Source organism: Ovis canadensis, chromosome 1, assembly GCF_042477335.2.
Source record: "Ovis canadensis isolate MfBH-ARS-UI-01 breed Bighorn chromosome 1, ARS-UI_OviCan_v2, whole genome shotgun sequence".
NCBI classification, from domain to species: Eukaryota; Metazoa; Chordata; class Mammalia; order Artiodactyla; family Bovidae; genus Ovis; species Ovis canadensis.
In genome coordinates, this window is record NC_091245.1 from 197,052,778 (window position 1) to 197,065,790 (window position 13,013).

General features: G+C 33.5%; 1 protein-coding gene across 8 annotated transcripts in view; it reads right to left on the bottom strand.

Moving 5' to 3' along the window:
* The window catches only part of OPA1 (OPA1 mitochondrial dynamin like GTPase), an 81,929-nt gene that overhangs the window by 58,581 nt on the left and 10,335 nt on the right, over positions 1-13,013 (bottom strand). For 4 of the 8 annotated variants that reach the window (XM_069557435.1, XM_069557418.1, XM_069557442.1 and 1 more), the window contains 2 exons: positions 5,324-5,434; positions 450-503 (listed from right to left, as the gene is read on the bottom strand). In XM_069557435.1, the coding sequence (XP_069413536.1) occupies positions 450-503; positions 5,324-5,434 (165 nt within the window). The remainder of the gene's footprint in view (positions 1-449; positions 504-5,323; positions 5,435-13,013) is intronic. The other 4 variants (XM_069557464.1, XM_069557452.1, XM_069557474.1 and 1 more) reach the window with 1 other exon arrangement.

The following is a 13,013-nucleotide window of genomic DNA, read 5'->3' on the forward strand; positions in this document are numbered from 1 at the left end:
TTTAAAGTAGTGTCAGAAATATTAATACCTTTGGAAAGATTATTATCTGATTGGCTTTGGACTTTAGAGAACTGTGATAGATTCCACCCCATTTAACTGTTACTCTAATTAGCCAGTCAATGTAAAAATGCAAGCACAGGTTTACACAGGGACAAGTCACTTTCCCCAGTCTTTTCTGCCATAGTCTTCCTCAAAAATTAACAGCATAAGATTCACTCATCAATAGATTTTACACATAAATGAGTTAATTAAACTTATCAAGTTCCTTCATTATTCCTTGTTTCTCAATTAGCTTTTGCACTTGTGGGGGCATCTATTGATAAGGTTCTATCATTAAATCACTACAAACTTTGCTCAGTTAAAAAGATAAATTTCCACATCACCAAATTTAGAGTACAAGACAAACTCTTTGGTTCTTTTTACCCGACTATGAATTACATTAGTATTACCTGAGTATGCAGAAGCTCTTCTTGAAGTTGGTCAATTTTCTCTTTGTCTGACACCTAAATATTTAAAATAAATTTTTTTTATTTGAGTAGAATTATGTTTATACAGAATATACAGTAAGTTAACTTTTAAAATAAACCATTTGAAGAGTAAAAACTATATACTTTATATGGATATTTAATCAAAGGAAATTTTAAATAAAATGCTTATTTAAGAAAGTAATCTTATTCATCAACAAAAACAGCTCATGAAAAGTTTATATAAATGAAAACCTTAAAAAGAAATCATCTTCCTATTGCCATTCTAGTAATTTCTTATGACTGGCTTGTTAGAAAAATAAGAGATCGACACATACATTTACTACGTCCTTGACAGGTTGTTTTGTACTCAAGCACAGGGACTTGGACGCTTGAGAAATAAGGCACTGAAATCCTTACAATAATGTTTTCAGAAGTCAGACGCATTATAATGTACAGCTACTGAAAAAATTCATTGGTCATAGTGTATCTTTTAAGCAAACACTTATCCATTTTCATTCCATAAGCAGGAAAGTGTTTAATATATGCAAAGAACAATTGTATTTTCAGAACTTTAAGTGGAGCCAGATACTTGTTTTTAAATTTAGTTCCACTGCAAGATCTTCTAACCCATAATAAAACGAATGCAGAGGCAGTGAAGTTGAGTAAAGCAAACAAAATTGATTTGAAAATAAAGTAGGATAAAATCCACAGGTATTGGGGAAACTACTCCTAATTATTACTAATGCTAATAGTTCTAAGATAAGATATTCAAACTAAAGAACTTTATTCTATGAAAAGTAATCACAACTCTAAATATAAAACACAATAATCAATTGCAATTAAAATGTCATTTATGACAAATCCATATAACTGCTTTGACTCCTTAGTGAGATGCCAAAGTCGCCATTCTCAATCTTAAAATAATTATCTAATTTCTGTACTCGAAATTTTTAAACATGATTTTATTCCACAGGAGACAAAAATCAAGTTAAAACGCAGGTAAATCTTTATTCATCCTGATTTCACTGGCTACTTAAGCAGCCAAGACTTTATGGTAGCAAACATATATGAAAATATTCTAAATGATTTGCTTATTGAAGTGGACATTAATAACTCTTATCCATGCAATAAAATGTTATTTTGAGGTTTTAATTCCTATTTCCAAATGCTTTCTCAAAATTCCCCCCAACTTCTTTTAAATAAAAATGACAATACTTACTAGAAATGATAGGTACATAATCCATAATTGTTTTTTCCTAAAAAGCCTATGTCTAAAAATTTCAAATTTTATTTTGCAAACTAGAAAAATGCAACATAAAACAAACTTTGTATTACTGCTTCTCACTCCAGTACAGCAAGCAGCAACTTGTGGATAGAAGCATTTTTCATTTGACTATGTGTTTGTGTAAAATGGACAAGAATTATTAATCATCTCCTAAAATGTGAGAAAACAAGCATGTTGAGGAGCCCACAACCCAAAGAACAAAATCCTGAAGGCCAATGAAGAAATAAATTCCATATTTTGATCATATGGCATGACATCACACTGTAATAATGTGACTGCAAAAATTGTTATGCAGATTATAATCCCAATTCATCTGGAAAGTTACTCTGATTTACTGTTCCATTAAATATTCATCTAACTGAAGTTAAGTAGTATGAAATGTATAAACAGCATTAGTATAGGAAGTGAATACTTAATGATATCATGCAATATAATCTAAGTTACAGTAGAAAATCCAACGTATCTCTACAACTGGGGCAATAATTGAGAAAGCAATATAATTACACAAAACAGAATGTTTATACAAGCCAAGGACTATAAAGGACTAACCTTGACAATTTGGTAAAATAAAAAAGACATATAAAGAATTAAAATGATATAAGGTTATTAGAATATTACAAACACAATTTTTATGCTAATATTAGTATTTAGTAACAATGATTTAGGATTTTTATAAATTTGTATTTTTAGGAGTATTTAAATTTATCATATGCCCTTCTGGCCTGACTGTTAGGAATAACTCATGCATAGTTTCACCAATACACTTCCTATCTGCTTAATGTTAAATTAAAAGGTTAATACTATATTACATAAAAGGTTGATGATGAGTCAAGAATTAGATCTAGGATTTTATAGGAAACAAGATTAAAACCTTCAGGTTCACAAAATAAATCTTAAAGATTAGTGATAAGATACTTTGACATATTTTAAGAGAATAATACATGCTACTGTTAGTCTATCACTTATTTGAAGTCTTAACTAGCAACCTGAGATATATTTTATTTCAATGCACTTTACTAGCAAAATTCAGCTACTTACAGTAAGTCCTTGTCTTATGGTTTAATGTATTTAGTTTTCATTATGAAATTAGTTCAAAACTCACCCTGACAGAAATGGGTATCAATAGTCTTGAAACCAGAGCTTTCCTACAATTCCAGGGCTGTGAAACTGATGGAGAAAGGGCGGAACCCTCTGCAGAAACAAGCTAAAGCTGAAAGAGAAAAACCTTTACTAGCTCCTAACAAAAGCAAGTCTGATTTTTAAATTTTAAGTATTTCTTCCTACTAAGCAATTGTAGCCATTCTGAAATATGGAAATGTATAAGACTCGCAAACATTTCTACGTATGCGTACATACATATTCACAGGAGGCAAATCTACCAAGGGCAGTTTTAATCTACCATCTCTGCATGAGCTCCTCTGCTTGGATGATACAGGGAAAATCTACTAGCTGCTACCAATAAGATATAAATAGGGACTTCCCTGGAGGTCCAGCGGTTAAGATCCTTGGAGAGGGTGCGGGTTTGATCCCTGGTCAGGGAGCTAAGATTTCACATGCTGTACAGTAGTACCAAAAAAAAAAAGCAAGCATTAAAAAAAAAAAAAAAAGAAGGCCTACTAATATTTTCAAAATGTAGTAGGAAAGAATCATCAAAAAATGACAAAAAGTAGCTGCGGTTTTGTACCTCAAGTAAACCTCAAATGCCTGGAAAGATAAAGGTCTCATCAAATAAGCACTTTGGTCATTATGACAACGTAAGGCTGAAGTCACCAGTGTACTAACTATAAGGGGAACAGAGGGAAGATACAGTAAGGAAATCATCTTTAAGGACAGTAAAAGAATGATACTATTATAGAGGTGCACAAATTGTTTTTCGTCTCATTTACTTTCACACAAGGTAAGTGGGCAGGAACAAGCCCCGTTTTGTGCCCTTCTAAGTATATCTTAATAAACAAAATAGACAGAGGTACAGCCCTGTCAGTAGCTCTTTCACAAATATGGAGAGTGAGGAATAAAAGAGGGGTTATACATGGATAATCCAATAAATATTAGGATGAGGAAGGATAACTCTAGGTCTGAAAAAAGGCCCCAAATGAACATTAACCCTTGGCAGTGTATTTCACTGCCAATTCACTATTGCTTTCATTTAAACTGTCAGATTCAATAGGATATTAATAATCTTAAACTGTATTAGAATCTTAAAATAGCAGATCTATGGGGCTCACTGCAAATTATTTTACCATTAAGAAAAAAACAAGATCTACTGGTTTTGAAAACAAGAGCTATATTCATATTTCTAACTAACACACCAAAACATAACAGTTTCTTTCCCTCTTCTGTAATGAAGTTAAGGACAGAAGCTGAGCCTGAGCATTCCAGCTTGTTAGTATACTTAAGTGGTACTCTGAACAGCATGAGGATCAGAGAATGCTAAAGCACCATTTACACTAAGTCCTCCTGTGATTTAACACATGTAGGAAAATAATTTGTTTCTATTTCCATCTATATTATTCATTTACTGAAAGCTAAATGACATATAGCAGTTGATTTCACAGCCATGGAATTGAGAAAAGCCAGGAAGCTACACTGAAAGAATAAATTATGATTAGTACTGTACTAACCACCACCAAATGTGACAGGGTTAGCCAGTAGGATCATTTCACTAATTATCTGTAATATTGGTTGATTTCACTATCAGAATGTACAGGAAACTAATTATATGACCAGATTATTTTCCTTAAGATTTGTACCTAACTGTAAAAACTTTTCTAATATATGTAACTAGCTGATGTCAAGATCTTATAATAAAATTTTTAAAATCATTTTAAACACTTCATTTGACTCTAGTCTCTCTAGGACATTAACCTGCGGATCTACATTATAGGATCATCTAAAGCCAAAGCATTGTTTTTAAGGATTTCTTGGTGACACCTATAAGCAAATATTTGTACAGTGTTACACTGAGTTTTATTAGAATCTGTCCTTTAGTGACCAGAATTATATCAAATTTCCAATGTTCAGTTCTTCAGTGGACAAGGTGAAAATCTGTGCTGACTTTGTTAATAAATGTCAAAAGTCTTATTAAAAGTTAATCAAAGTATTTAAGAATAACTGTCCAAAAGTTAGGTCAAAATAGTTTTCTTTTGTAGGAAACAAGAATTCTATGCTGAATCATTTTAACTAAAAACCATTTCATTCTTTAATTTAACATGGTCATTCACAGTAACCCTTTCCAATTTAGAAGTGAAAACTTAGAGAATAGACAAGTTGGCCACAGATTTAGGGTGACTCAATAACTGGGCCAAGTAAACCGCAATTCACAATTATCTAAGTACAAGTCCATGAACCCTCACAGATAATCTAATTTTCAGAAAATAAATTACTATGTTTAATATTTTGGGTTTGTTTGCATACTCCAGAAAGTTGCATATCTGTATTATCTTTCATATTTTTATCTTGTCAAAACTAATTTCTCAAAATTGTAGTCCATGAATGGATTAAGGTGATGTGATATTGGTAGAAATGGCTGATTAGTGTAAGCAAATCAGTAGCCCCTTAAACCATCCATCACCTTGCGCTTCTGTTGGGCATAGCTCGTGCTATATTGGCCAGCAGCTCTGCGTGCTTCCTCTTCATGCTCTTGAATTTGCTGTTGTAAGAGAATGAGCTCACCAAGCAGACCCTGCCATGAGTTTACAGCCAGGAGAAGAGGAAAATTGGGGAGGAGAACAATGTTAAACCAAAGGGTACAAGAAAGGAACAGGTGTAAGTTAGGGAGGAATGGATAGCTTGTAACAAAAATGGAAACTCAGTTATGTACCTTTAGAGCCACTATATAACTGGGCTCTGTACCACATTTCCACTTTTCCCCTCAGTAAAATTATGTCTCAAATATAAAACACCATAGTCTAAAAAGTGAAAAGGAAAATGCAGTAAGTGACTGTTTGCTGAATAAAATGAGCCAGATATAATATCAACATACAGTAAAACCTAGACTAACTGGAATGCTCAAGGAAGGCGGCACTACAGTTAACTAAATGAGTAACAAGAACACTGAGAAAACAAATACTTTCACCCTTAATTTTGAACTGCCAATATGAACCAGTGTATGTTCCTGACTTGATACATAGGGGGCAAAAAAAAACCCAAACTGATTTTTCATGTGTTGATATACAGGCCTGAATCTAATTCTCAACCGTTAAGTTTCTTAAGACTAAATGGAGAATACATAATAGCTTAATTACTTATTAAGTCATTATTTTTAAGTAAATATTTTTTCCTTAACATCTAATGTCTTCAACTAAAGATCCCTTAAGGGACTTCCCTGGTGGTCTAGTGGTTAAGACTCTGCCTGCTTCTATTGCAGGGGGCATGGGTTCAATCCCTGGTCTGGAAACTAAGATTCTGCATGCCATGTGGCATGGCCAAAAAGTAAATAAATCAATAAATATCTCTGAAAACTTAGTTTTGAGCATCAAGTTAATCAAGGTTTTACATTAATTCATAATTTTACATGCCTACACACATAATCTTATTTGATTAAAATTTAAGAGTTTTTTAAATTAAAAAATGTTTGAGGTACTGTTTTAGTTTTATACAACAACAAATAAGAACTGTGACTGAATTTTCACTTTCTATGAGCTGTTCTGACATTAAGTAAAAACGGCCTCTGAGAATATAACCAAGGGTACATTAATTACTAAAGCACAAGTTCCATTAAAGAACATAATTAAAATATGGAGATAATACAGTTGTTACAGAAACAATAAAGAAAAAAAACTCAGTCTGGACCTATGTACAAAGTAATCATCATTTCTATGCTAAAATGTCATTCCATTTGTAATAATGAAATGTTCATCTAATGCACTGCATTCACTTGTGGAATGAAACTAAAATACATGCCATTTTCTATACAGCGTTTTTAACTGCTGGTCTATTAGATAACCAACCTCAAGAAATGTAGGAGAAGTAACAATTGGGAATTGACAATGCTACGAACCTTATATTTTCTCAATTAGAAACCCTAAAAAGGTAAAGTTGCAATGAAGTCACCCTTTAATCTTCATAAGAATAGTTTACCTGGGAGAACAATGGGCTCAATTTTTACCAAGTCATAAAAATTAAAAGGAAAATTAACACTCATTTAAATAATCTAAGGAGTTTCAAATAGCCTCAGAGCTTTATAAATAACTGCCAAAAATATTTTATTTTCTTTAATATAATCATAAAGCTTCTTAAAATGAAATACTGATTAATGTTACATTTACATTTTAACTAGCAGACCCACCCGGAAGCTTAATACGTTAGTTTATATAATCCAAACATTTATATAAATAAAAAAGTTTAGCAGAAAAGAAATAAATACAAAAAGAAAAGCTGTATTATATAGTACAGCAATTTAAGGAAAATATTAACAAACAATTAAGGGAATTTTTACCTTGATTCTTAGGTTTAATACATTAAGCTGTACCAATATAATGAACCTGGTTGACTTACTATAAATCAAAGGATGAAACTAGTTGATATTTCTGCATGACAAGTAAGAGAACATCAAAATGGCAAGTAACATAACTGAAATTTCGACATCTGTTTCCAAATTTAGTAGTGCAAAATATACTTATAAAAAACTGCAGTTATCTTTTAGATATATTCTTTAAATACACATTTTTATGGTCATTGATAAATCTAAAAGAAATGCAATGTCAACTCACTAGCCTCATCATTCGCATAACTTTTTACGTCCTTTTCTTCCATTTCATGTATCCCTGCTTTTCGTCAGGCAAAAGAAATTACTCAGCTCATTTTTATTCAGTCATTTATCATAATAGTTTCTACTCATCCAAGTGTTTAGATTTCTCAAAATAGCTCTTTTAAAGAAGGCATCTCATGTTGGCTTACACATTAATGTGCCTGTGCTTTAATTAACATAATCCTCAGTATTATAGTTTATAAAATGCCAAAGCAGTATGAAAATATTCCACACTTCTAAACTGTGCTGGTCTCTCATGCACAGGTTTCTTATTTATTGATAACTTAAACACCCCTCTCTAATCCATTGCTTACATGTATATACAAACTGTATGGTAAATACTCTAACATGTATTAAAGTATAAGAAAAACATCCTCTTTCTAGTAACACCTCACTTTCCTTCCAAGTCTGTTACTGAAGCACTGATATGTGAAGGTAGTTGAAATTAACTGTTACCTCCTGAAAAAAGTAGGAAGAAAACAAGAATTAGACACAGAAAAAAACTATTTACACTATACTATACAACTAAAAATGGTTACTTATATTTTAGGCATCACATCTCACTTATCTAAGCACTGCTAGGCTAGCTTTTAAAGCCAAGGCCATGTTGAATGAGGAGGAAGAAAAATGTGTGTGCCTCCTGTGTCAGATACATCCTTATATGAACAAAACACTTAATAAATATTTTCCCAAGGTCAGACATTTTTCTCTCAAGCAACAGCACATAATTTTAAATGACATATATTAAAAACGCAGTACTTGTGGCCTATAACAATAGTCACTGTAAACGACCCCAGGTGATACACTCTCAAAACATCTCTTGGTTACTGTCAGTTCGACACCGCTGCTCTCACGGTCCCATACTGCATGTACAATGTTCTCGGGTTTTTAAAAAAAGCATAGCGTCAGACCAAGAAAACCAACTCCAAGAACCAAGACATAGCTGAAAGTGCTAAAAGACCTCTGAAAGTTGATGGTTGTTATCTTTTAAACCCTCGAAATTATGACTCATTTTTATGTGAAATACATTTAAAATACTACATTTTGGTAATTCCCTGGCTGCCCAGTAGTTAGGACTTGGAGCTGTCACTGCTAAGGCCCTAGGTTTGATCCTTGGTGGTCAGAGAGCTAAAATCCTGTAAGCCACAAGGCATGGCCAAAAAAATATAAATACTGTATCTTTATAACAGTATTCTAAACATCAATAGCAGAGGAGGGTCTACACCTTGTTTGTTTTTATACCTAGCACATAGAATAAGGTCTTGACACTTCAGGTGTGTTATGGCCAGCACCTAGGTTAGGGCTTGGCACATGTTTGTTGCAAAAATACACAAAGTTTATAGCATAAAATCCAAACTGGGTTGTCTAAAACTTGCTTACTCTGTAAATAAGCTAAACATCACTGGGTTGTCTAAAACTTGCTTACTCTGTAAATAAGCTAAATATCAAGCCTACAATCCATTTTTCCCACTTATCACAATTCCCAGAACATACTCAACAAGAAATAAGAAAAGAAGAAATTCATCAAATAACATTAATATGCTGTTAACTCATGCAACAATTCAAAGTATAAGATAATATCATATTAATATTTATTGACTTTTATTATGTGCCAGATCTTGTGCTGAAGGGTTTTACGAAATGCCCACACTAACCATTATCAGGTAGCATGCCCCTTATTATTGAAGGGGAAACCAAAAACTTGGAGAAACTACGGAACTTATCCAAGGTCATACACCTCAGAAAACCAGAAGGGCAGGGTCTGAATACAGGCAGTGTGACTCCAACGTCTGCACCTGACAGCATCCTGTGAGCTCTACAGTCTCACTATTTTCAGTGTCTGACCCTTCAGGTTCAATCGACATGTAAATAAGGAAAATGGTAAAACTACAACACTTCAGAGGACAGGTGTAAATTACCCTTTAGAGAAGGAGCTGGCAAACTATAGTGGGCTGCCTGAGCCCATAGAGCTTGCAAACCTAAAATATTTTCAATCTGGACCTCTAAGAAAAAGCTTGCCAACTTCTGTTTTATTAGTTTGGGGTCCAGAAAACAACTTTGTGAAAGTAAAAACTTCTTCCCATTCCACTTAAAAAATATTTCTAGGCACTAATCTACTTTTCAAAGTTTGAATAATTCTGCTATTAGCTATAAAGATCTATTTTCCTATTTTTCTCCTTCCTGCTGCTGCTAAGTCGCTTCAGTTGTGTCCAACTCTGTGTGGGTCTGGCAGCCCACCGGGCTCCCCCGTCCCTGGGATTCTACAGTCAAGAACACTGGAGTGGGTTGCCATTTCCTTCTCCAGCGCATAAAAGGGAAAAAGTGAAAGTGAAGTCGCTTGTCCGACTCTTCGAGACCCCAGGGACTGCAGCCCACCAGGCTCCTCCACCCATGGGATTTTCCAGGCGAGAATACTGGAGTGGGGTGCCATCGCCTTCTCCTTTCTCCCTCCTAGTAATATATAATTCTTCTCAAGATATTCAGAGCCAATCAAAATATGTTTAATATTGGAGATCAGAAGAAAATAAGTCTTTCTACTTAAATTATTTAACTTGCCCCAATTCAGAAACACCATATCCTATTTTACTGTTTGGACAACTTCTACAAATGATAATTTTTAAAGATGGACAAATCAGTCTATTACCAACAGTTTTTATCAAAATTACAATTTCTACCAAATCCCCTTTGTTCCAAATTATTACACCTAAAGACAGTGTTATGTACACAGTATATATTAAATGTAAAAAAAAACATAAAAATGCAATATGCTATCATTAAGGAATAAAATAAGTATCTAATCACGTACAGTTGCTAGTTGTTAGCTGCTCAGCAAACTTAAGCATCCTGAATCCGTGGCTTCTTGATGGTGCTGGTTCTGAGAATTTCATTTTGCCACAGTTTACATCATTTGTTGCATGAGGATTTCCAGAAATGTAAATCCCACTTAAGCAATACTGCTTTGTTACAATTCAGAAATCCAAGGACATGTGCTCCTTCACATTCTTATTCTCCTCAATAGTTGTTCAAATATTGAAGCCCAAGAGAAATTTACAGGTAATCAGAGCAAAAAGACACATAAAAATCTGGGCCCACTCTTGTTAGCATTAGCCAAATTTACTTACTTTAAATTAGCCTTTTACTGAGTTAAATAAATTGACAAGATGTTTTAAGAGTTCAGCAATATCCTAGGTGCTTTGAGAACAGAGATTTTGTGACAGAAATAGTCCATTAAATACTAAGAATGGAACCCAGAGTAAATAGTGTTTCATCTGTCTAATGTCTTAAATGTTAAGAGTATAATTATTGGGACTAAAATGGTTACAGAAGGCTTCATGAAGCTGAACTTTGAGGATGAGGAAAAATTAGGCAGAGAAAAGGGAAGAGAAGTGGGCAAGTTTTACTTAAAAAATAAGTAAAGCCACACAAATAAGAATTACAGTAACATGTGGAAAGGAAGAACATTACTATTTAATGATTATTTTTAAAATGGTAACAACACTTTGATTTGGACTTCAAGTATTTTCTATAAATATAAATGTACTTATAACCTTCAAAATAATATTTACTACTTCTGTGAAATGTTTATGACCAATCAGAAACATGATAGAACAAAAGCACAGATAATGTCTCATTTAACAAATTTTCACTAGAACACATCAATGTTACTGAATCTAAAAAGAGGAGATACACTATGTGGTCCCGTTACTATACATATTATGACTGAATACAGAAATCTGGGGATTTACAAATCAGGTGAGTCCATTAATTCACTAAAGAAGGCTTGCCACTCCAATTCTGAATTTGCCTTCAAATATCCAGGTCTCAAAAACATTATTAAGTTCACACTAAGGGCTCTTTCCAGTATTTTTCTATAGTGGACACAAGTTTAAAATTTTCTGATTAAAAGCATTTACTAAAATGTAGTTTCAGTACTTTCCCACTTTTCATTTATCAAAAATACATAAAGAACTTTTGATCGACATAACTACTGTCCACCAACTGAATAGATATAAACCCAGGCAAAATCAAAGAAATCTGACTGACGTTTAGTTAACCTGTGCAGCATTATGTGGAAATACATGCTTTTTGACTTTCTGAAGACCTCAATTACAATTTTTCAGAACACCTAACGTCTAACAACTCCAGACTGGGAACAACAGGTACTCTGTCTATTTTGTTTTCATTCTGTTGACTCAAGTCAATGGACCTCTATGTTCCTGCAACTCCCTGTCACTTTCACTTAAGCTGACTTACAAAGGCTCCTAACTGTCCTTCTACTCACCAGTATTTTTCCAGATGTGCTCTCTTATTAAAAAGAACAAGTTTTTCTTTTTAGTTCCATTCATAGAAATGTTTTTGATTACATTTAAAAAAATCCAATTCACATTTACATTTCTAAGATAAGTCCAGCTAGAAACTTTGGTATAAACCAGTCGATCATTAAGCTAAGTCATGACCATTATTTTAAATCTTGAGGCTCCCAAACACCAGACTAAACCAACCAAAAAGGCACCACCTGAACTCTGGCTACCATCCTGCTGCTGCTGCTAAGTCGCTTCAGTCGTGTCCGACTCTGTGCGACCCCAAAGACGGCAGCCCACCAGGCTCCCCTGTCCCTGGGATTCTCCAGGCAAGAACACTGGAGTGGGTTGCCTGGCTACCATCCTACCACCTCTGATTATTGCCCAAATTTTCAAATTTGATGTTTTAGAGTAATTTCAAGGAGGCTTCTGCTAAGGTCTCCCTTTCCATGGTTACATTCAACCATCCATTTACAGACAAGTTTCTTACAATCCATGTATCTGCATCTTGTCTGCGTAGTTCATTATTTTCAAACATCATAGGTACACACTTAAGCCTTGAAAAAATGCTGCATATTAATAAAATTCAAAACCACCAGTTGAGGATGACAATACTTCCTCTATATAGTAAATATTTATACTACATTTAATACTATTTGATTTAACCTATGAAAATGGCTTAATTAGAACTCGATGTAATATTTATAACAAATAGTTGGAAATAACTGATGAGTTTTTAATGGAAAGATAATCACCACAAATTATGGAAAAATTTAAAAGAAATAGTCTACTGCAGTATTTATCTTCAAGCAAAGTTAATTATAAAATAAAGCAATAAATTTGCTCTCATGTCTACTGTATAAAATAAAATCTGTAAATATAAACAAATTTTCAGAGATTAGTTCTCTTGTTTCTTCTATACTGCGGAGCTTCTGACCATTTATCAATTACTACTACTCATCTATCACTTTAGCAGGATTATAAGGGGATTATCTGTCAGGTCCAAAACAGGCAGGATTCTCAGGAACCAAAACAATCATAGGCCATGTCAGAAAAGAACAGAGATGCAGGCCTTGCCTAACTGATCTAGGCAACAAGAAATCTTGGCACTTGAAAATCATACTACCAAAAAAAAAAAAAAAGAAAATCATACTACCATCTCTGTAACAGAGGTTCCTTCTCTTCAGATACATTCGTTTCTCTCTGTACAT